At 43.2% G+C, this 25,970-nt stretch overlaps 1 protein-coding gene across 1 annotated transcript in view; it reads left to right on the plus strand.

The window, feature by feature from the left end:
* The window catches only part of C1QL1 (complement C1q like 1), a 69,927-nt gene extending 44,636 nt beyond the window's left edge, over positions 1-25,291 (plus strand). The window contains exon 2 of the mRNA XM_066586525.1: positions 24,804-25,291. Within this exon, the coding sequence (XP_066442622.1) occupies positions 24,804-24,983 (180 nt within the window). The 3' untranslated portion in view covers positions 24,984-25,291. The remainder of the gene's footprint in view (positions 1-24,803) is intronic.
* Positions 25,292-25,970: the final 679 nt, after the last annotated feature.

The raw sequence follows: 25,970 nt of genomic DNA on the forward strand, positions 1-25,970 counted from the left end.
TACAGAGCAACAAAATAAATGAGGTTATCTCATTACAGAAACCCCTCTAATCGGATACCCCCCCGACAAACAATTCACATGCCTATATATTATCCTTGCAGTACTGGACCATGTCTGCCAAGGCACTGGTGTCACCGACGTCTCGCTCCTCCGCATCATAGAGAGCGAACTTGGAGCAAGAGCCCCCTGTAAAGGTTATGGAGCACATGGACAACCCTATATTTAGGGCAGAGTCACACGGGCGTATGCGCAAAAACACTTGCAGCAGCGCAGCGTACTTGAGCGAGGTTTGAAGAAGAACATAATCTGCATGTTAAATGCGTGTCTGCGCATAGGCCAGCTCACACGCATGTGACGCACCCTTTCCGTGGATTTCTTCTAAAGCCTAATGAGTTCCGGATGTGTTCTTTTTCCCGCATTTTGCCCTTGTGTATTATCGTTTTTGGGGGGTTTTTTTGCTAGCGTGAAAAACACTGTAAGGGCTTATTCACACTGCCGTAGGTGCAACTACGCTCGCTGGCATGGAGTGTAGTTGTGTCTGAACGAACAATCGCTTTGAAGGCGGTTCACACTCCGCGCCAGAGTGCAGGAGTTTGAATATTACCGCGGGAAGACGGTTTAACTGCGCGCAAGGACAATAGGGCAGTTCCTATCTTTTCCCGGACGGCTGTACAAATCACGGCCGTCAAAAGAGATGGTGAAAACGAGACCACTGAAATCCCATAGAGATCAGTGGTTTCGTTTTGTCCTGTTGTACAGTCGTAATTATCACACCTGCCATAGACTTCTATGGCACTTTTTTTGCGAAAAAAGCAGGACAATAAGGCAGGACCTTTTTATATTTTGCGTGCGCACGAAATGTGTGCACAAAAGGCACTTATGAGAACACACCCATTGAAATCAATGGCTTCTATACTCTGATTTTGTGTGGGCAAATGCCTGCGTAAAGATGTGCCTGTTCATCAAAGCGATTCCTTACATCCTCCTCTGACCCCTTTCAGCAAAAAAATAGTTTCCATCCACAGGATCCCGTTTTGCTCGATGTTTCTCCTCAATCACACCATTCTCTATATACTCTCCACACCGCTGCAGGAGAAAAAACAAAAGTGAAATCCCGGCTCCGGTTAGTCTAGCACCAATGACCAGACCTCGTTGGAAGTTTCAGATCGCTGGAATTTCCCATCTATTGGCTCAAAACTGCTGATTGACGATTTTGTGATTTCATCAAACCCCTAAATCTACTTGCACCTCTAGATATATAGCGTTATATAATGTATACTATTCAAAGTATTATGTCATAACTAACCTAAAATGTCCCAATGGGGTGGTAGTTCTGTACGGACCTATCGTACAGGGTGGGCTTGGATACATGAGCTCATCAACAAGAGTATTCCTGGAAATGATTTATATAAAGCTGTTGGCAGCTATGATGTGACACCTGCTTGGATGGAAATATAACTGCAAGTACTTCATGCACTAATTCCGCACATTCATTAGCAGAGACGGTTACTGGAGGGATTGAACCATTCGGATTCTGTGATACAGAGAAACAGCAGACTGACATCTGTCGCTTCGAAAATATTTTACTTGGTGGAAGCAAACATACTCTCAATGTTTTGGTCAGCGGTGCCTCGTAATGTGGGTCACAGGTATCATTAGGCTTGAAGAAGGAAGGGGTGGGGGGCCCTCTGTAATAGCTATGAACTATTGGCTGCAATGAAAAGTTTGGAAGCTTTAAAGTGGATACTGGACATCCACACTAGGAGTAACCAGTGCCCCCTCGGGGGAAAATTAAAGTGAATCCGTCATGTTGAAAAAGTAATCCAATCTGCAGGCATCATGCTATAGAGCAGGAGGAGCTGAGCAGATTGATATATAGTTTTATGGGGAAAGATTCAGTAGAACTTGTAATTTATTCATTAAAATATCAGCTCTTTCTATACTTAGGAGTCCAGTGGGCGGTCCTATCATGATTGATAGCTATCTCTATAGGCACAGTCTTACAGGAAAGGCTCTCAAACACTGGTAGGACCACCCACTAGATGAGAATGAGCTAAGGCTATCTATATATACACAGCCATACAAGGAAGTCTGTCACTCACTGATAGGACCACCCACTGGACTCCTAAGACGAGAATGAGCTGAGGCTATATATATTCATAGCCATACAAGGAACGCTGTCACTCACTGATAGGACCGCCCACTGGACTCCTAAGACAAGAATGAGCTGAGGCTATCTATATATTAACAGTTATACAAGGAAGGTTGTCACCCACTGAAAGGACCGCCCACTGGACTCCTAAGCATAGAATGAGCTGATATTTAAATAAAATACAATTTATATTGAATACTTTCCACAAAACTATATATCAATCTTCTCAGCTCCTCCTGCTCTATAACATACTGACCGAAGACTAGACTGCATTTTTAACCTTCTACTGCTATGTATGGGCCAATTAGTTAGCTAAGAGGTGGGCCAGCCAATTCAGCCAGCCAATCGCCATTAGTCTGTGCATATTTATTCTGGCCCCTCCTCTTTGAGGATGCCGGTTATTCATTTGGTCTGACTCCCTGTCTGGTCATATTATTTGAAGCTCTGGTCTGGGATAAGGTCTCCTCATATCAGTGGGTGAGGATCAGTTCCCCAGGTTTTCCTATTGTTGTTTACTTTATATACTTTCTTTTCTCCACGTTTGTCCTACCTCGTACATTCTCACCCTGTTTGGACGTTACATTTACATCTGGGTAGGTCGTTGTGGTCTCGCCTTGCACAAACGTTACTCAGGGTCTGAGTGCAGTGAAGTTTTTAGACAGATTTAATCATTGCAACTTTTGAAAAAGTTGAAACATTTCTGTTCATCTCACTCCAGTAGCTCAGTGGTGTGCAAAGTGACTCCACAACTCTAGAGATATATTAAACCCCTTCACTCCCCAGGATGTATATTAACACCATTGGTGTGCAGGGTTTGTATAGAGTAGGATTGCGGGGCCGATCCCACTTCATAGAGTGTGTTCAGCCCCCAGCCGACAGCTCCTACTTACCCGCAACAACAGCGATCGGTGTGACTGCTGATTGCGGCTGTGAGCTTTTCAAATGCCCCGATCAGTATTCAGAGGTCCAGAATGGCCCGCTACATTGAGATTGTAAGTTGGCGTTCGGTGGTCCTGGTAGCATGTTGGCTTATTAAGGCTTAAAGAGCTGCCATGACCGATTGCCTATCAAGCCATGCCTGTGGCATAGCTTCATAAACTGCTTGTCGGATCATGGTATAATGCAATACTACGGTACTGCATTATAGTCCATGAACAATCAAATGACTGCAAGTTCAATTCCCCTATGAGGACTAAAAAAAATGTACAGTTTAAAAATGTTTTATTAAGTTTTAGATAAATTAAAAGATAATAAAAATTTCAATCCTCCCCTTTCCCATATTTACAATAAAGAAATCAAAAGAAAAAAAAACAAAAACATATTCTGGTATTGCTGCATCCTGCAAAAAAAAAAAAAAGAGTCCTCACACAACTATGCGGACTGAAAAATAAAAAAGTTATGGCTATCAGAAGATTGTGGCAAAAAATATTTTTTTTCTTTCAAAGATATGTTATTTTTAAAAGTAGTACAGCAAAAAAAAAAAAAAAAAAATATATATATATATATAAATTTGGTATCATAGTAATCGTACTGACCCATAAAAACCCATAAAAGTTATTATGTAATTTTTGCTGCAGTGTGTACGCCTTAAAAACAAGACCCCCAAAAGCTGCAGAATTACGTTTTGTTCCATTTCACTCAATTTAGAATTTTTTTAAAATTTTTCAGTAGATTATAAGGTACATTAAATAGTAGCATTGAGAAATACAACCCGTCCCGCAAAAAAGAATCCCTCAGACAGCTATGTCGACGGGAAAATAAAAAAGAGTTTTCATTTTCAGGCTCGTTCACACAAGGGAATTTGCGCAGCTAACTTACATGCGCAAAACAATTGCAACTATTAGAACCAATACTGTCATATGGAAACAATTAAGAAAAAGGAATTTTAGGTACGCAAGAAAAAAAAATGGCACCTCAAAAAAATAAGACATTAGCAACTGCAATTCCCTGCTGCGCGAAAATATAGGACTTGAACTAGTGTCCATAGACTCCTATGGGAGCTGGAAAAAAGGGGAGAGGGAGAGGGTTTAGAAGGCAGGCCAAGGCTCGGAAAAGAAGACAGCTGGCTCTATTTTACACATTAGAAATCATTAGGAGCATTTCTACCGACCGAGGGAATTCCGAACAGCAGCGCATTCTTTCTACAACACGCCACTCAAGATCGTATTGTAGAAAAACACATTGATGTGGATCATCTGTCTCATTTGTGGGCAGAATCGCTATGGTCGTCTGTGCGTCGCTGTTGCGAGAATTTGTAGCACTGCCTGAGAAGAGAGAGGCGGGTTTATGGGCAAGGCTTACTGAGAAGAGAGAGGGTCCGGCACGCCCACCGGACCACTGCTCTTAATTTATATGCCGCGGGGAACATTTTAGACAGCGATTACACAGGTATGGCTTTGTAAATAGACATGGAACAATAATAGGCCCATTTAGACACAACAAGAATTACTCAAAACTCACTCAAAGCCGTCTTTTGAGCGATTCTCGTTGCGTCTAAATGCACTGACATCGTGCAGTTTTCGTGCACGGGTCGTTCCTTGATCACTTCAAGTTTTCTTGAATTGAGCGATCAGCTGTTATCAGTGCAGCCGGCTGTTATCACAGCCGGCTGCGCTGATAAGGTTTTCTGTGCCTATGTCCTGCTGTGAATTCACAACAGGGCACGGGCTGTAGATGTGCAGAACAATACAGCTGTTTGCTTATGCATGTATTGTTCTATTAGAGTATGCAGCTGTGTCCCGCTCTGGCGGCATATTCTATAGTAGTTAATTAGCTACTATAAGGTATGCAAAGATGATTACTCAAAATCATCACTCAAACTGTCGTTCGAGCGACTTTTAGGCGATTATCTGTCAGTGTACATGGGGTCTTAGTTTTTTAAACAGGGGCAAGTGATTATTTCTGAGCTTGGTGTACTGCCTTAAAAAGTGCTGACATGTCCCCTTTAAAACCAGCATTTATAATAATAGTATTTCCGCAGGCTCACTGTGTGCGGTCATCATATGTTAGGTGCGTTTTGGTTCCTCCATGCGCCTATGCAGAAATGTGCGCTATAAATGTGCCGATATGCGGTGACCACGCCCCTTCGCAAGAAGACATATTCCCTTTTTAAAAAGTGGCAAACGGCAAAATGTCACAAATTTTAGCACAAAAATTTGTGACTTTGTTACCCCAGAAACTGCTGTAAAATCTTTTATAAATGTCCACTATATTTAGTAAGGTTAAGGTAGTCATGTGAGGTAGGCAATCCATGATGGTTTATATCATGATCAAGAAATAGGAAAATGGCGTATAACAGGGAGAAAAAAGATCAGTACGGTCGTATTCACACGGGGAATTGCAATCTGTAAAAAAACAATTTAATTTCTCATGTGATTTTCATGCATTTTTGCAATCTTCATTCGTTTCATGTGTGTGTTAAGTGCAGGCTTTGCATTTCCTGGTTCTTATTTTTTTTCATGGTCTCCATAGTTATATGCATTAACAACGGATCACGCTCACATCATGGACGTGCCGCTCTAATTTTTACTAAGACTCTACATGAAAATCCTCATTCAAATCAATATATTCCATTTCTGTGTGATTCTAGTGCGAATTTTTTGAAAATCGCATGAAATGCATGAATACAGCCTAAGGGCAAATTTACCCAAACGATATTCTTGCGCTAGTTTTGTGTGATGTGATGCGCACAAAACCCGCGCAAATGTGAAATCCATTCTTCAATCCACCCACACAATCAATCTTTCCAATTCTGCGAGGAAAAAAAAGAAAGAAAAAAAAATCGCAGCACGTTCTATCTTTGGGCATTTCCTCGGAAAGCCTCGCCCATTGTTTTCAACAGGACCTTAAAAGACATCACATGGCGCTCGCCTGTGATAGCCTAAGTTCAGGTCAGTAAACCCCGCGGTCAGGCCAAGACTAGTTGGTATTACGGACTCAGAAATGCAGCTGTAATACGCTCACTTGAAATTGGCCTAAGGGTAATGACCTTATTGTCGGAGTCCATGGAGGACAACTCCTTCAGGTCTTTATGGACATCTCGAAGATGCCAAGGCTGACTGATCCTTCTAGCATAACAAGGTCATGGACATCACCATAAATACATAATCAATTGAAAAATTACATAAAACCGGCATTATTTCAATTCTGACAAGCTGTTTGATTTTCGTTTTTGTGTAACCAGCTGCTTCTGACCTTGATTTCTCCAGACACTACCTCTGAACAGGTGCGTGAATACAAAAGACAAATTATGAATACTGAACAAAAGGCTGCAATGCTGCGAGCTGATTGTGTACAGCGCTTCATAGTCTAGTAAGAATGCCGACATGAAAAATGAATGCTGAAGTGAGGTAACGACCCCACGCCCGGGCCCACACAGAGGGCAGCCGGGGCAATAATGCTGTAGGAAGCATTCAGAGGGGGCCTTGTTCTAGTAGAAGCTTGGACGTGGTTGGAGTTTTCAGGATAGTTGCCGGATCCTCATGAGAAACACATAGGTCGCACTGTGTCAATTAGTCATTATGGTGGTCCACTTTAATTAGGGTTGCTACCCGACCGGTAATTCACCATCCCAGCCGGTAATTAAGGCCAGTGCCGGTATTCATTTTTTACTAGTCATATTAATGGTCAATAAAAAATATTCATCAGCTGAGGGCACAACGGGCAGCAACCCCACAGCATCTAAGATTTCACTCATCCTCCCTCTCTGTAGCTCCTGACGTCCTCGGATGCTGTAATTAGAACTGTGACCCTTGACCTCTCAACACCCCCTGGCATCTGTGGATCAGTGCGTACAGGATGTGTAGGATGATTGGGGGGGTGGCATAATTACAGCAGCAGAGGCGGACAGGAGCTAGAGAGAGGATGAGTGAAATCCTAGATGCTGTGGGGTTGCTGCCCGCCGGAGGTTCAGGATGGGGAGAATGCAAAGAGTGGCACTTATTACTAGTGGGTCACTACTGCGGGCACTATTACTATTGGAACCAATTATTAGGGAGGACACTGTTACTACAAGGGACACTATTACTACAGAGGCCACTTTTACTTCTGGGACCACTAATGGGGGCACTGTTACTTTTTGGGCCAATAGGGGGGGACACTATTACTACTGGAGCCACTAGAGAGATCGCTTTTACTACTGGGGCCAATATTATTATTGGGGACACTAGGAAGGCCACTATTACTACAGGGACTACTTTTACTTTTGGGAGCACTAATGGGGGCACTATTACTATTGGAGCCACTACTGCGGACACTGTTTGTAGTGTTTTTGGCACTAGGTTTGGAGTCATGGGCGTTGCAACCATGCAGATCCACAATGTAGTTAGGAAGAAAGCCAGGGGTCGGTGTCAGGTGGTCTCAGGTTGCGGTACAAAGGAGGAGGCGGGTATCGTGGTCAGAAGGAAAGCCAGAGATCAGTATCAGGTGGTCGCAGGTTGCAGTACAAAGGAGGAGGTGGGTATCATGGTCAGGAGGAAAACCATATGTCGGTATCAGGTGGTCTCAGTTAGTTTGTAGGGGAGCAGGCAGGAGAGGAGCTTAATAAGCACAATAATCATGTGCTGGTGTAGTGGCAGGGTCAGGCTTTTATAAAGAGCCTAATTAGAAGCAGGGCAGGGCCAGGAGGCAGATAGATAGCTCACTGGATAGGGACACCTTCTGGAGCACAGGAGGTCCCTTGTTTGAACCCTAACAGTTGCCCCTTCCTTCCAGGACAACCTCCGGACATTCCAGGGGACGGTTTTCCTGCATACCTGGCATGAAACTTTCTTGCCAGCCTGGGGGCATGAACATTGGTGGAATTTTCTTCTGGACCATATACCTGCCACGGCACCAGGTATTGCATTCTGCCCTGGTGCCTACAGGAATCCAGTATCTTCTCCACAAGAAACTCATCCTGTCCTTGTACTTTTACAGGAGGGGGAGATGGTTGTTGTCTTTCAGCAAAGGTATTTTCCTGAAAAGGCTTCAGTAGGAACGCGTGGAAGACCGGATGGATTCTGAGGCTTTCCAGGAGCTTTAATTGGGAGGCCACCTGGCTGATCCTTGCTGTAACTTGGAAGGGTCTGATGAATCTTGGTCTAAGTATAGAAGAAGGTACATGAAGTTTTAAATTTTTGGTGGATAACCACACCCTATCACCCACTTGGAAGGTAGAGGCTGCTTGGCGTTGCCTGTCTGCCACCTTCTTATAAGCATTTTGGGCTTCCTGTAAGGTTTCTTTCAACTTCTCTTGTGTTTTGGACAACACTGTCAGTCTGTGATTGACAGTTGGGATAGGAGTGTTGATCGGAAGGCCAGGAATGAAGATGGGATGAGTACCATAATTGGCATATAACGGGCTCTGGGCAGTTGAGCTGTGTTTGGCATGATTGTAGGTGAACTCCACCAGTGGTAGATAACCACGCAGTCATCCCGAAGATGGGAAATGAAGCAGCGGAGATACTGTTCTAGAGTCTGGTTTCTTTTCTCGGTCTGGCCTTAGACTGAGGATGAAAGGCAAAGGAAAGATTCATGGTAATTCCTAGGGCCATGCAGAAGTGTTTCCAAAATTTTGACATAAACTGGACCCCTCTGTCAGAAACCACGTCGTCACGAATTCCATGTAGTCGGAAAAGTTCCCAGATCATCAACTCCGCGGTATGCTCAGCGGTGGGAACCTTTTTAATGGGAATGAAGGGAGCCATCTTCGTAAGTCGGTCCACGACCACAAGGATGGTAGTCATTCCTTTCAAGGGGGGCAGATCAACTATAAAGTTCATAGATATAGATCCCCATGGCCTGAATAGGACTGGAAGCGGTTGTAGGAAACCCAGAGGGCGAGCTCATGGCGTCTTGTTCTGAGTTCATACTTCGCAAGAAGTAACATATCTCTTCACTTCCCTCCTGCAATCAGGCCACCAGAAGGAACAAAGCAGGAGTTCCAAAGTGTTTGTGACCCCAAGGTGACCGAAATGTTTGGATTCATGAACTAGTTTAAGGACTTCGAGTCCACCAGCCTCGGGAACATATAGTTGGTGTTCTTGCCTCCAAAGTCCATTTTTGAAAAAAAAACTTCACATCCTTCAAAGGACAACATAGGATAGGGTCATTTTCATATCCTCCCTTAAACGTTGTTAGGGGGTCTTCAAAGTGCAGGATACCCAAAACATTTTTGGGGACAGAATTGTGTAGTCAGTGTTTGACCTCTCTTCAGACTCCGAAAATATCCTGCACAAAGCATCCACCTTACTGTTTCTGAAACCGGGGCGGTAGGATACAATAAAATTGAACCTGAAGAAAAAATATTTCTTGTCAAGAAATATTGGTTAGTGTGAACCATGCCTCGATGGAAACAACTTTCAGAAGGAGTGTTATACAGTCTCAGTTAGCTGGAAAAGATTATAAAAGCATTATTGAAGACCAGGACATAAATCAGTCCAGAGTAAGACAAATTCTCTACAAATGGAGACAGTTCAGGACTGTTGCTACTCTCCCTAGGAGTGGGCTTACTGTTATGATCACTGCAAAAGCACAACGGACAATCCTGAAAGTGCTCACAGCAAAGTACACCAGGCAGCATCCACGAATGGTATTAATAAAATAAATGCATCACAAAGGATGCTCCTTTATTTTTCCAAAAGTAAAAACATGCAAGCAAACGTTTCAACTCCAAAAGGGAGTCTTTGTCAAGCTTGGCGATAATGGCGATCATGTAAAAGTTAAGACAGTTAAAATTTGATGTGCCGTTCAGTTTGGGCCCCGTTCTGCATCCAGACAGAAGATTAGGGCCACAATGGGTATATTTCTGAACACGGGACAAACGGGGGTATCCATTTTGGGGTGAACGTCTTCATTTCTATGTACGCTGTACAAAAAAACTATTTTTAAAATGACACGATTGCCAAAAAAAACCAAATCGTTATTTTTTCCTTCAGCTTTGCCTCGATTCATTCAAAAATGGTGGAGTCAAAATACGCAGTACACCGCTAGATGAATTCGTTAAGGGGTCTAGTTTTCAAAATGGGTTAATTTCTGGGGGGTCTCCATCGTTTTGGCCGCTCAAGGGGTCTACAAGTGGGCAATGGGGCCTAAAACGCCTTTAGGCAAAATGTCTGTTCTGAAAACCACCGGCTGCTCCTTTCAGTTTGGGCCCAGTTGTGCATACGGACAGAAGATAAGAGGCACAATGGGTATGTTTCTGAACACAGGACAAATGGGGGTATCCATTTTGGGGTGCAAATCCTCATTTTCATGTGCACTATAGAAAAAAAAATCCTGTGTTTAAAATTACATATTTGCAAAAATATGAAATTTTATTTTTTCTTATTCAAATTGCATTCATTCCTGAAAAGAAACTGTGGGGTCAAAATACTCCTGTCCCCCCTCAGTGAATACATTAAGGGGTGTCGTTTTTAAAATGGGGTAATTTGTGGGGGTATCTATCATTCGGACACCCATGAGCCTTTACAATCTTGGCTTGGTGCAGGAACGTAAAGTGTTCCTTAAAATGTTAATAATTAATGTTACATTTGTACGTCTCCTAAATGGTTAAAAAAAATGAAAGTTTTTCCAACGTGCATCCAGAATAAAGTAAACAGATGGAAATATATATCTTATCAAAAATTTGTTTATTATGTTTGCACATATTTGAGATATTGCAGTTGGAAATGTGAAAAAATTACGTTTCTTTCAAAATTTTCCCAATTTTGGCGCTTTTAATAAATATACACAAAAATTTATCAGTCTATTTTTTTCCGCCTAAATGAACTACAACATGTGGCGAAAAAACAATGTCAGAATCACTTGGATATGCAAAACCTTTACGGTGTTATTCCATGTTAAAGTGAAAATAAGGGAGATGGAATAACTCCTCCACAGTGCCACCTATTGAAAGGCAGCATTCCTTCAAGTCAAAGGCCGACTTTTTATACAAGTCTTGTTACAATGACTGGGAATTAAAAGCAAAGCCAGACCCCATGTACATACAGCTGTTTCCGGGTTATTGCCCATCATCAGTGTACAGTAGGAGTCTGGCTTTTGCTAGTGAGAGGCCTGGGACGGGGGTCAGAAACACTCTTTTCTCCTTAGGGAGAGCAACTATATACTATAAACTAAATGAGGAGACTCAAATGGCCACGCACGCTCCTCTGGGTAATATGCAAATAAGGGAGATGGAATAACTCCTCCACAGTGCCACCTATTGAAAGGCAGCATTCCTTCAAGTCAAAGGCCGACTTTTTATACAAGTCTTGTTACAATGACTGGGAATTAAAAGCAAAGCCAGACCCCATGTACATACAGCTGTTTCCGGTCTGGCTTTGCTTTTAATTCCCAGTCATTGTAACAAGACTTGTATAAAAAGTCGGCCTTTGACTTGAAGGAATGCTGCCTTTCAATAGGTGGCACTGTGGAGGAGTTATTCCATCTCCCTTATTTGCATATTACCCAGAGGAGCGTGCGTGGCCATTTGAGTCTCCTCATTTAGTTTATAGTATATAGTTGCTCTCCCTAAGGAGAAAAGAGTGTTTCTGACCCCCGTCCCAGGCCTCTCACTAGCAAAAGCCAGACTCCTACTGTACACTGATGATGGGCAATAACCCGGAAACAGCTGTATGTACATGGGGTCTGGCTTTGCTTTTAATTCCCAGTCATTGTAACAAGACTTGTATAAAAAGTCGGCCTTTGACTTGAAGGAATGCTGCCTTTCAATAGGTGGCACTGTGGAGGAGTTATTCCATCTCCCTTATTTGCATATTACCCAGAGGAGCGTGCGTGGCCATTTGAGTCTCCTCATTTAGTTTATAGTATATAGTTGCTCTCCCTAAGGAGAAAAGAATGTTAAAGTGACACACGTCAGATTTCCAAAATTTGGCCTGGTCATTAAGGCGCAAACAGGCTTGGTCACTAAGGGGTTAAACAGGTTTCTAGTGGTTCAGTTCGCTCAAAACTACTGTAGTCCTGAACACTGGGGTAACAACATTGCCATAAAAACCCTGTACAACATTCTCAGAGTGTTATACAAGGCTTTTATGGCTCTTAGGCAATGTTATACACAAGTTTTAGGGATTTTATTGAACTTGCGGTTTGGTTTGAACTAATTTGGACTGAAGCAAACCTTTTGCAAAACTTCGGAGAAACTGCTAAACTGAATTTTTCAAAAGTTGGAACAATACGTCTACAGCGTTACAAATAACCCTGCACACCAACGCCAAAGCCTCAGCCGATTGTGAAGCCTGCTGGAGGGAGCGCCATGGTTTCAGGCTGCTTTGTGTCTCAAGGCCTGAACACCTTGTGATCATTGGAGGGAACAATGAATTCTAAGGCCGAATTCAGACCTCTGTGCGCTGTTATGTAATTCACAGACAGCACATGGACCTATTATATCCTATGAAGCTGTACACACAAGCACTTTTACACACGGACCAATGGTCTGGTGTGAACAGAGTCTTACAATTGCATTAACCCTTTCCAGTCCAATTTGTATCCTGGTTTTCCTAGGGGGGCTTACTCTTTTTCTGCCATTATACAACGGCGCTATATGCTGGCTAAAGCCAGTACTACATGAGGTGACACGTTGGATAGGCTCTGACAGCAGAGAGGCTGGCAATATACAGTAAGAGAACCCCGATGGATGTCTACCAACATCGGAGCTGTACAGCCTTAAATCATAATGTCTTCAGAGGTCAGACAGTGGATTGGAAAGGGTTAAGTTCACTATTCTATCACATATGTCAGCATTCTAGATGAACGACAATCCGTTGTGTCATTCTGTAGATAGAAACAAGTGAGAAGATCTGCACATCTGCAAAAAATACAACTTTTCTTGTACCATGTGATGTTGTACTTGGAATATTTACCCATATGTTCCTAAGCGTTCGTGTGGGACGTGTGAATGTGGAGGAATAAAGCAGACACTGCTGAAGAAGCACACAATTCACAGGTATTTGTGAATCTCTCGCCAAAAACAGCCTCCGAAACAGCAGGCAGGGCAGCGCAGGACACCCACTAGAGCAGATTCCATATATTCCAAGCACAAAAATTCTGAATCTTTCATGCAAAGTAGAAATCGGGAGTCCGGTGTCATAGTTCTCCGCTGATTGACATCCTTCCCTGTACTGATGTCATCAGCAAAAATCATTCTCCATAACAGCCTTAGAAAACTGTATACCTGGGCAGGAAAATATGCAGACTGACCCAGCGCTATAACTCCCTACTGCTGTCCTATATTTAATTAACAAGGGTGCACTAGAATAGGATGGATGCGCAACACAATGGTATGGAGCACAGGCTCCTGGGGGCCCCTGAACATGGACTTCAATTTTGTGTTGCGGATCCTGTAGGGGATAGCGAGTAAAACTCAATTGCAAAGTTGAAGAGTAGCGTGTGAGAAGCAGAAATCCGCTTCCGCGTCTCTCTAAGTCCCAACGGACCGCTGCTATGATGGAAGTAAGGAAAGCGTATCGGAAGTGGCCTCCTTCCGCTACAATACATGGATGGAGCCATTTAATAGTGCAGTTTATGGCTGACGCTATAATTGTGGGACCGTGTTAGTGAACGGTGAAGCGCCAATTTAGTGTAGATGTAATGCAAATTACCAGTAAGAGCGCGACCCAATCAAAAGACAATGCAATTTTCAGCATGAACATGTGGGTTGGAATTTGGCGCAATATCCTTCTTGGACCAGTCTTCATTCCAGGGACTCTCAGCATGAATTGGTAACTGTAGATGATGGTGGACGACTTTGTGGATGATCTGCCCCTATCATGGCAGAAGGAGGCCACTTCCAGTACGTTTATTTTTTCAGTCATGGCAGCGGTTCTACAGGAATTAGAGGGACGTGGAAAGTGGATTCCTGCTTCTCGCATGCTACTCTTCAACTTTGCAATTGGGTTTTACTCTCTATCTCTTACAGGGGCCGCAACACAAAATTGAAATCCATGTTCCGGCAGCTGGCGCTCATGCGCCGTACCATCATGCAGCGCATCCATGACTTCCTATTCAAGTACACCATGGTTATTTTAATATAGGAGATATAGCGCTGGATCAGCCTTTATGACTTCACCCTGTATTGCAGGCAGCAAAGAGGTGACCTAAAAGCAAACATCAAACTGGGCCTTTATTATATTGCCGGGTGCGTCCACTGAGCACATGTGAGCCTAGTCTTTGTTTTCGCTTGCAGACTCTTTTCCAGACCCTTTGGCCATTTCCTCAGCCCCTTGCTTGCTGACAATGTAGTTCCATTAGAGAGGGCAGTCCTGCATCGCTCCTCGACACCCAGTAGCAAAGGAGATAGGGCCAACCAGGGCCCCATAGCAGTGTAGACCCTTTATGAGTAGTTCCTGCATTCATGTGTATATGCCAGATTTTATGACTGATGATGCTAATACAGAAAAGGAGGGCAATCAATATTGAGTGTCAAGGACCAAATGCTTATTGAATTATATGAGAATAGAAGAACAGGTCAGCATTTTCTCAAGAACTGCACCACTCCTGACCATAGACTCCATCTAGCATTACAACTCAGGAAAATAGATATTGCTAAGGGATTTTAGTAGGGTAATCAATGCCACAGCTATAGCGGATGCAAAGGATAAACATGACCGGTGGTTTACCTGGTACAGATTTTGTATTGGGGCCCAACATATATCATACCCATAACCAATGCCGACCTTAGGTTAGATGGCACCCTCTGCAGAATGTGTTTTAGTGCCTCCCCATCCTGTAATAAGTAAGAAAATGTATGTATACTATATATTGTACTGCTAGGCATTCGGTCTGTTGTTGGATTGTGCAGAAAGCAGCAAGATAGTAGCATTACTGCATCAGAAGAGCTCAGAGAATAAATACTATACCAAGGCGAGCTCATAACATAAATACAGAACCAGGCTCAGTACATAAATACAGCACCGGAAGCGAGCTCATAACATTAATACAGCACCAGAACCAAATTAGTAATTAGATACAACACCAGAACCAAGCTCATAACATAAATGCAGCATCAAAACCAAACTCAATACATAAATACAGCATCAGAATCAAGCTTGTGACATAAATACAGCACCAGAAGGCAGCTCAATACATAAATACAGCACCAGAAGCCGGCTCATAACAAATACAGCAGCAGAACTAAGCTCAGCACATAAATACAGCACCAGAACCAAGCTCATACCATTAATACGGCAACAAAACCAAGCTCATAACATAAATGCAGCATCAAAACCAAACTCAATACATAAATACAGCATTAGAATCAAGCTTGTGACATAAATACAGCACCAGAACCAAGCTCAATACATAAATACAGCACCAGAAGCCAGCTCATAACAGAAATACAGCAGCAGAACTAAGCTCAGTACATAAATACAACACCAGAACCAAGCTCATAACATAAATGCAGCATCAAAACCAAACTCAATACATAAATACAGCATCAGAATCAAGCTTGTGACATAAATACAGCACCAGAAGGCAGCTCAATGCATAAATACAGCACCAGAAGCCAGCTCATAACATAAATACAGCAGCAGAACTAAGCTCAGTACATAAATACAGCACTAGAACCAAGTTCATAACATAGGTGCAGTGCCAGAACTCAGCTCAGTACATAAATACAGCACCACAACTAAGCTTACAACATAAATAAAGCACCAGAACCAAGCTCAGCACATAAATACAGCACCAGAACCAAGCTCAAAACAAAAATACAGCACCCTAACCAAGGTCATAACATAAATACTGCACATATATACAGCACCAGAACCAAGCTCTTAACATAAATACAGCATCAGAACCAAGCTCAGCACATAATTATAGCACCAGAACTAAGCGCAGAATATTAACAGAGTATAGGAACAAAGCTCAGAACGCAAATACAGCACCACAAACAACCTCAGTACATAGATACAGCACTGGAAACAAGCTAATAACATAAATACAGCACCAGAACCAGGTTCAGTACATAAACACAGTACTAGAACCAAGCTCATAACATAAGTACAGCACCATAATTAAGCTCTGTATATAAACACAGCAACAGAATCAAGCTCAGCACATAAATACAGCACCAGAACCAAGCTCATAACATTAAGACAGCAACAAAACCAAGCTCACAACACAAATAAAGCACCAGAACCAAGCTCATAACATAAATACAGCACCAGAACTAAGCTCATAACATAAATACAGCAACAGAACTAAGCTCATAACATAAATACAGCGACAGAACTAAGCTCATAACATAAATACAGTAGCAGAGCTAAGTAATTGTGTTGTGGGGCTGCTGATGGGCTGACAGCATTAGAGGGGAGGAGACCAAGCCAGAAGGAGAATAGTTCAGGTAGCTCTGCTGCTGCTGCACGGAGGAAGAAGATCATCTGGCCTTGTGGACCAAAAGGGGCAACTGTTCCCAAACCTCCCAAGCTGGTGCCTGGCACCTGTCTGACCACATGGATAGCACATAGCTCAGGCTGGCCATACCCATGACATGCTGTTAAAAAGAATTAATAGGGGTATAGCACACAGGGCAGAATTTTCATAATGGAAATACACAATGATTCCAGGACAACATTTGCAGGGGTTACATTTGTCATGTATTTTGCCATACATTTGCTGTGGCACAGGGTGAGATCTGCAGCTGACATGCTGTTCCACTCTTCTTCTAGATGAGATTTGTTGAAACCTCATCTGCTTTGCTGCTACTGTAAAATGCTGCAGATCTTTTGCATGCAAATGCATTGTGGAAAATCCATAATGCATCTCGCCTGTGTGGCCATACCCTAAAGACTCAACGGTCCTCATGGGTCTCCGGACATCATCAAGGACAACCTCTTAAAAGCATACATTGACAAATGCCCACTGAAGATGATTTGATTTTATAAATTAATCTCTGGATTATAGGCAGATATTGGAATACACACAAGAAACTGTACTTCTAGCAATCGCATGTGAATGATAACATTACCCAAAATGCATCAATCGCTGTTACGGTGCGCTGGCCACGATCCAGAAATGGGTCTAGGGTGACACATCCCAATATTAGCCCAGACCCATATGATCACGGCACCACAGCCCATGCGCTCTCTCATTCGGCACTGGGCGTCAACATGACAGCATTATCTGCTGTTGTGGAGTTTGATTGGTTGGCAAGGAGGTGGTTCCCCCAGCAAGCCAATCAACTGTTATTAGAGTATATATATTTTGGCCCCTCCTATCAGAGGGCAGCAGTAATTCATCTGTCTAGTGGAGTTCTAGACAGGTCAGAGTTCAACTGGTGTCAGTATACTATTAGAGAAGTTTATGGTCTTATTTCATATTGGTTGGCATTGTCAAATCTCCACCTTGTACTGTTGTGTCAATTATCATTTATAGCTGCCAAATGTCACCCCCATTGTCATCACCTAGGGACAGTCAAGGTTGCCCCAGGTTCCGGACATGAGGCTGCCCTCGTTAGGGAAATCACCCTACTTTTAGATAGGGTTGTCTCATATTAGTATGTTGGGGTGAGTTTCCCTTATAACCCTCTTTAGTGTTGTTATTCATGCTTTTTGTTCTCCGCATTATAGATTGGATGTATATTATGTCAGAACCGGCAACTCTCGGGGCCGCCGTGCCCGCACCACCGGTCCGGCCACCCGGGGTACAGGAGCACGGCGCAGAGGTACCCCGGTTCTTGTGATCTCCCCGGGCCGCTGTAAGACTGGTCGCCGCCGGGTTGCTAGGGAGGCAGCTGGTGCTTCTAGTCGCTTGACTACCAGGCTGGCTTCCCTGGTAACTGTCTGTGCAGTGAGACTGGGGGCGTGCCCCCAGCACCGCCCTGATTAGCCCTGCTGCTGTCAGGCTCCCCGCCCCAATCAGCTTCTGGGGCGGGAGCGCTGACAGCATTTAAATAGGTGTGTTTTCCTCTCAGGCCTTGCCAGTGTTAGTTTGGTCTTCCAGCTGCACCCGCGTATTCTTTTGACTCCTGTTTGTGACCCCGGCTTCCTTGACCTCTGCTTTTGGACCTTGACTACGTTTTGCCTGACCCCCCTGTACTGCGTACCCTCCTGTTGCCGACCCGGATTGTCTGACCGTTCTACCGTTGTTTGTCTTCAGTGTCTGTTTGTCTTCCCGTGTCCCGCTTCCCTAGTGAGGGTAGGGACCGCCGCCCAGTTGTCGCCCTGGGGGTTAGCCCAGGGGGGCAAGTAGGCAGGGACAGGGGTTGCGGGATATATCAGGGACCCCCATATCCCGGACACTGTCCTGACATATTAGTCCTTTTAGGACCACTGTTACTATCCAAATTAGGTGTTTAGCGCCCGGCTTAAGGCTGGTTTACACGTGCTGATGATCGCTCAAAGATCGCTCAAATGACAGCTTGAGTGACAGCTTTGAGCGATCATTTTGCATAAAGTATTAAGTAGCTACTCAGCTACTTAATACCAATTAGGCATGCAAATGAAGCCTTCCCTGTCGGAATCAAGCATGAGCCGTAGAAGAGCCTTCATTGGGTCCTAAATAGAGATGAGCGAACGTACTCGGTAAGGGCGATTTCGCAATCGAGCACCGCGATTTTCGAGTACTTCACTACTCGGGTGAAAAGTACTCGGGTGCGTTGTGGGTGAGCAGGGGGTTGCAGCGGGGAGTGGGGGGAGAGGGAGAGAGAGAGGGCTCCCCCCTGTTCCCCGCTGCTACCCCCCACTCCCCTCTGCAACCCCCCGCCCCACAGCGCACCCGAGTACTTTTCACCCGAGTAGTGAAGTACTCGAAAATCACGGTGCTCAATTGCGAAATCGCCCTTACCGAGTACGTTCGCTCATCTCTAGTCCTAAACTTTCTGTGGCTCGTTGAGCGACCTTTGTATTGGGCTGGCTGGTGGTGTCATCTGTGGGTGGACCGGTGCTGGAGAGCCTTGGAGTTGGACATACTAAGCCACCGCATACTGCATCTTTGGAGCTGAATAATTTTCAGATCCACATCACATTGTGCAGTTCAACAGGTTTATTAACAATAAGTATTTGGCAGAACTCATGATAGTGCTGATAGTGCTGAAGAACCTTAGTGCTTAAAGTGCTTTAAAAAACATATACTTAAATAGATTGTCCAGTTGCAAACTATTGATAGGCCTGTCCACCGCCCAGGACCATCACCAATCAAATGTTTTCCAGACCAGTGTGTTCATGCACTGAACTGATTTCTACAGGAAGCAGACAGCTCCATTCCCACTACAGTGGCCAAGCTTGGTATTACAATCAAAGTTCCAATTCACTTGGCTTGCAATACCAAACCTGGCCATTGCAGTGAGAACGGATCCGTATGCTTCCTGCAGAAATCGGCTCAGTGCAAAAGCACACTGGTCTGGAAAACAGCTAATCAGCAGGGATTCTGGGCGGTGGACTCCCACTGATCTACTATTAATGGACAATCTTGCGGATATGCCTGTCAGTAGTTCGCAATTAGACAAACATGAGAACTAAAAAATCCAGGGGTATCACCCCTCTACATTGACATGAATGGAAAAGACTCATTCGAAGACTCCCAGCTTGACAACCTTGTGGGGGTCCCAGCCGTTGGACTCTATTGGTCTTTCAGTTTTTACCTATCTAATGGATGGGTGAAAACTTGAAAGAACATCAAGCAACTGGCATACCCCTTTAAAAGCAGCCCATAGTGCCCTGTTCATGAGAGTTCACCCAAAAAGTAAACCCCCATTGAAAAGTTTTGCCAGTTTTCACCAATGGACATTGTCTGGAAATCCCAACTATGGCCCCTAATTACCAATAATCCAAACAACTGATCAACTTAGGGCGAGATACCCGTCTGGTGTTGGTCTCGATAATGGCCATTTGTGTAGATAGTTCAGTCGATAGTTGTCCGAAACTGTCTCGATCGCTTGTTACGGCAGACGTTTAGTTGTCTAGTGGAAAAACAAGGATTATTTTCCAGCAGGGGGGACTGCCACTTTTAATGAGTCACATACTCCTCTTCCTTCTCGCTGCCTCTCTCTCTCGTTCTTTAGTTCTTGGCAGGCGAGTCTATGACTGGAGACATTAATTACTAGCACAGTGAGCTGTTTATTCTCCTTATTAACACACCTGTGCTGCTGCTTGTGTGTTAGGCGTCGTTGTCTCGCCTCACGTGTGCCTCCGTCCTGTCACAAAGGCACCGTTGCCTCCGCTGAAAAAAAATACGGGGATTCGTGATTAACCCCTTGAGGGCAATATACTCAATGCACCGTCATTGATTTCCAATACGTTATATAGCTGCAGGTTTCAAGGACTGAAGAGCCAAGGGTCCGTCTGCCTCGGAGACAATGCGCAAAAAAATATTGGCTTTCTGATGTACAAAGTGGAATCAGATTTCTCTGTCTCGCTGCATTTTTAAGGTTATTTTGATGGATTTTTGTAAGATTAAAGGACGCGGTAATTACATCTTGTGATTTCATCTAATTAGTTTATTATTTTCTGATTTTATTTTATTTTTTTTTAACCAAACCCTGCATTTCCTTTTACCCTTGTTGACAAATAAAGAAGACCCACTAATTGCTCTTCTTCTCTCACTCCATTCGTAATGCACAACCACAGAAAATGAAACAGCCAAGAAAATCTACAGGAATTATAAGTATATTGCAATTAGCTCAGATCCGTGCGGCTTATCTCCACCTAAATGTCTGAAGATATGCAGCTTTCCTCTGAACTAATTGTGGATAATTTAAAAGCATTTCTTGGAACCTAATCTTTAAAGGGGGTTTTCTGTGACTTTAACATTGTTGGCTTATTCTAATGATAGGGCATCAATATTTGATGAGTGAGGATCAGCAGAATACAGGGGTCGAGTCACAGTCACAGCTGTTTGTACTGTACAAAAGTGCTGTTTTGGCCATTGGTGGGGATCCCAGGAATCGTAAACCTGAGTGTCACCTCTGCTCAGACCTGTTGGCGCAAAAGACAGCAAAAAAAAAAACAGGGCGCAAGACACCACTGAGTAGCTTGTACACCAAAACACAAATCAGACATGGGGGACAAAAAACTGACAAAAGTAAAAGATAGGAAATATCACTACTTTTTGAACTGCTCTGACTGCACCCAAAACAAAGTGGAGTAGTCACCCTAAAAAGGGCAACCCCACTGCTGGGAAAAAGCAAAGTCCAAGTCAGAGAGGAACAAGGGCACTTAATCATAGATAACTGATACAAGTTGACTGAGTACAACACAAAAAGTATAACCAACGTCCTCAGCAAAAATAAGTCAGTTTAAATACCTGCAAGAGACTCCTGATAGGCTGAATAACTTGACTGACTGCTCAGTCAGCCTATCAGTAAAGTGACAGAAGGAAGATGACTCACCCTCAGTGGAAAGCGCAAAGTGGCATTGCACATATGCCAAAAGATATATTACATGGTCCGGGATTGGCCTACAGATGCCAGCCTGTGCACATGCCTGTGTCCAGCCCCTATCGGCGTCAGCGGCACCGTGACACTTAAGATTTCCTGAGGGTAAGTCATCCATGTTCACGGATTTGTTCTGGACGTTTGGTGTGGATATGCCGCAGTTTTCTTCTGGGGTTTTGATGAAGATTTTAGGCTTGGCAGATTTTACATACGGCCATATATGTGGTGGAAATTTTAGCTGTGTCTGAAGATGTTCTTTCACTATCTTGATGGTAGTTCTTTAGTATTTAATTATAGGCACCGACATATTCCAAAGTGCTGTACAAGAGGGGCCTTGGAATACGTGCGGGCACCAGGGCCCAGGTGCCAATGCAACTTCAGCTCCCAGCTACCCCTTTAGCTTTGCTATTTTTCTTGTGCCATTTTAGTACCCTAGCGGACCCAGTGCAAAGGTGTTCAGATGAGCCTGGTGGACAATTCAGACCAATTACTGGTTATGTTAAACCTCAAGCTACATTGCTGGTGTCAGAAATCCTCCTGGAGGTCCTTAGGGTGCCTTCAAGAAACTGATCCAAAGATCAAAAGTGACAACTTCCAGTGGTGCTGCTCCGATGCCCCAAAAGGAAGCTCAAATATCCAGATGAAGTATAAATTTCAAAAAGAGCTTTATCATCTACACTGTACAATATGTTTCAACCCCCGAAAGGGCTCTTTGTCTACCCAAGTACCTGATGAAGATCCCACTGCATGTTTGAAGCCTTTGAATTATTTACTAGGACTTGATTTTTGAGCATACTTTTGTGCATCAAAGCAATGTCACCTGAAGTTCTCCATGTGCTTTTCTTTGAATGGATCTCCTTAAAGGATTGTAAGCATTTGCTTCATGCAAAGCAGGGTTTTCTTCTTAGGTGTCTGGCAGAGAGTTGCAAAACTTTTCAGATATTGTTAGCATTCTCAAAAAATGCCTGATGTTTACCCAATATGCAGCAAGTCCCTTTTGACCTTCTAAGGGGCTTTTTCGATTGCTTTTAACCCTTTCCAATCCAATTTTGGAGTCAGGGTTTCCTAAAAGGCTTTCTCTTTTTGTTGGTATTTAACAGTGCCATCTACTGGCTAAAGCCAGTGTGTGTGTGCCAGAGAGGCTCCGACAGCAGAGTGGCTGGCAACAGATGGTAAGAATACCCTGTCGGATGTCTTTTGACATTGGAGCTGTACAAGCTTGAATCAGAATGTAGGAAGACATCAGACAGTGGATTGGAAAGGGTTAACTTAGGGCCTGATAACTCTGAAGCTTTATGTCTTTTGAAAAAAGCCATTTTTGAAGTATGAAACCAAGGCATCTATTGTGATGTGGTCAGCAGTAGATGAATATCTTGTGGCCTAAGCTCTTGCTCACTGCCTGAAGATTGCAAGTTCAATCCCCCCATGGTTCAGGTAGCCATCCCAAATTCACAGAGGGAGCAGCGTAAGTCAAACAAAATTATATAGAAAGCCCTATTCACAGACGTGACTTGAAATAAATAGTAAATTTTATTAGGATTATTTAAAACTACACAACACACAGTGGGCACAACACAAACACAAAACTCATCCGAATTGTGGATTTATTCCCACCGTTTTGGATTTTTGACACTCAATATGTTTTTATGATGTTACCTATTGTATATAACACTTCCAAGGAGAGTACTTCATATAAGAGACTTTGAAGATGTGACTGGTTCACGAGTGTCGAGAGAAATTGCTTTCTTGTTGTCTCTAATCAGTGATAGTTCATTCTGTTCAAGATGAATTTTAGAACAGGACATCACACAGAATCTGAAGTGTTATCTCTCAGGTGTGGGGAAATAGTCCACCCCCTAATTTGATGGGTACTTCTGGTTGTACTCCATATGCTTCAAGCTGGGGATGTCATGTCCAGCTTGGAGCAATACTCCTGCTACTCTGTATTTCACACAGAATCTGAAGTGTTATCTCTCAGGTGTGGAGAAATAGTCCACCCCCTAATTTGATGGGTACTTCTGGTTGTACTCCGTATGCTTCAAGCTGGGGATGTCATGTCCAGCTTGGAGCAATACTCCTGCTACTCTGTATTTATGTTCTCTTATGTTCTCTATGCATTTTACCACTCGATATATGTGGATCTTCAGGAGAATCTATACTTGAGATTTAAATGGAGATGAGCATATATAAAATTGAGTATCAAAAAATAATGAACACCTCTAGGAGAGAGCAAGAATAACCTCTCAGCATTGGTTTGAGACGGATAATAGACTCCTCTAGGAGAGAGCAAAAATAACCTCTCAGCATTAGTTTGAGATGGCTGACTTAGATATCGATGTGAAATAATTTATTTCAGACATCAAAAATGAGTGTCCTATAGATGTCAGACCCTCATTTTCATCAATCTCTAAGAACCAGTATAGAATGACTGGACTCCTTTCATAGGGAAAGGGGGCAACTTGAACGCATGGTTTCTACGCTTGGTTTAGTATACCAGTCGTAGACCTTAGTCAGCCTTAATCCAATACAGATCCAGATTTTTGGTCTTTTTTGGAGAGATTCCAACGCTACTAAATGCAATTTTTGGAATAAGCTGATTTGTCGAGGAGAAAAGATTTTCCCAAAAATATCCTCTTAAATGGATTCTCTATCGGGAAAAGTTTCCCTAGTCTCTATAGGCGTCAATTTGATTAGTGCACCCCTAATACCCTCCTAGAGAGAAGATAGCTTAGAGAAGAAAGTATAGTTCCCTTCGCCTCTCCTTGGAAGTGTTATATACAATAAGTAACATCATAAAAACATATTGAGTGTCAAAAATCCAAAACTGTGGGAATAAATCCACAATTCGGATGAGTTTTGTGTTTGTGTTGTGCCCACTGTGTGTTGTGTAGTTTTAAATAATCCTAATAAAATTTACTACTTTAATTCAAGTCACGTCTGTGAATAAGGTAGCCATCCCAAGGTCAACTGAGCCTTCTATCCTTCCGAGGTCAGTAAAATGAGTACCCAACTTGGTGGGGGGTAATAAATAAATTACTTGAAAGCGCTGCGGAATAAGTTGGTTCTATACGAATAGCAAGATTTTATTTTTATCTAACTAGACATTTTCACATGACATTCATCCCATTCTACAGAACCCCAGTCAACAATGTCCTCCTTTTTTCGAGTCTACCCAGTCATTCAGAGATCAATATAATCACGACACGACTTTGTGTTTTCAAATCCTGCCCAAAAGTAGAACAATCCAATAATTTCTCTACCTTTAAAATTATCTGTTTTTCATCTTCTTTTGTTATTCTTTTCTAGGTTCGGGCCAGCGCCATTGCTCAAGATGCAGATCAAAATTACGACTATGCCAGCAACAGCGTGATCCTTCATCTGGATGCTGGGGATGAAGTCTACATTAAGTTGGATGGTGGAAAAGCTCATGGAGGCAATAACAACAAATACAGTACCTTCTCCGGCTTTATCATTTATTCAGACTGAGAAAAAAATGTTCTTTGGACTACCCCTACCTTCACTGCCGGGGAGCAAGGAGCCCAAAAGAGAAGCTTGGGACGGCTGCATGGAACACTTAAATCCCCTCCATTGCACATGGTGCACTTGGGATCATGTAGCTGCTCCTCATTGCTTATCCAACACCTCACTTGTGTCCTCGACCACTCATGTGCCATCTCCCATGCTTCACTGTGTAGCTGTTCAATAAAGCCTCACTATTGTACTCCTGGCCTAACGTCACTCATGCCTCTAGAGTTCATTTGAGGCCACTTTCCCATTCAAAGCTCAATCCCATACTGGACGATTCAATTTTATGAACCTCAATTCATATTTTTTATACCTCTTACATCTGTCTTGTTCTTTTCAGTATTGGATCATATCACTGAAAACTGTCTTGCAGATTTAATTTCCTAATCCAGATATAACTCCTGTGCCAAACGCTCATTTCTCATTAGGGATTATTTCAATAAGCCTCAGTCTAGCTCATGGATAGATAGATAGAGTAGTTCCATTGCGTGAAAAATGCAGGGCAATATTCTTGTTATATAACCACCTCATAATCTGATTCACTTCCCTTTGCCTTGCCATGACTATATACCTCCATCTATTCAGATGCCTATATATCTCCAGCAAGCTTAATGCCTTTAACACTTCCTGTTCCGAAACTCTACATAACTTTCCATCAATGCATGCATGTATTCCTTTGGCAAATACTGTACATCATCCATATATCATATGCTTCCACTATTCTCTTCTAAACAACCATACTCTTTCCGCTGAACCTCCTGCCTCAACCAAGCCTAGCCTTTGCACCTGTAGAAATTCACCAAAATGCATCTCTATACCAACAGTCTTTACCCCTTATCCATTATCCATGTATCCATTACCTCTGCAACTCCTATTCTCAACATCCCTAACTTCATCATTTGCCTCATGTATCCTTCAAGCTTCATTCTTCTGCGTTGATCCATTATC

This window comes from Eleutherodactylus coqui, chromosome 13 (genome assembly GCF_035609145.1).
Source record: "Eleutherodactylus coqui strain aEleCoq1 chromosome 13, aEleCoq1.hap1, whole genome shotgun sequence".
In the NCBI taxonomy this organism is placed as follows: domain Eukaryota; kingdom Metazoa; phylum Chordata; class Amphibia; order Anura; family Eleutherodactylidae; genus Eleutherodactylus; species Eleutherodactylus coqui.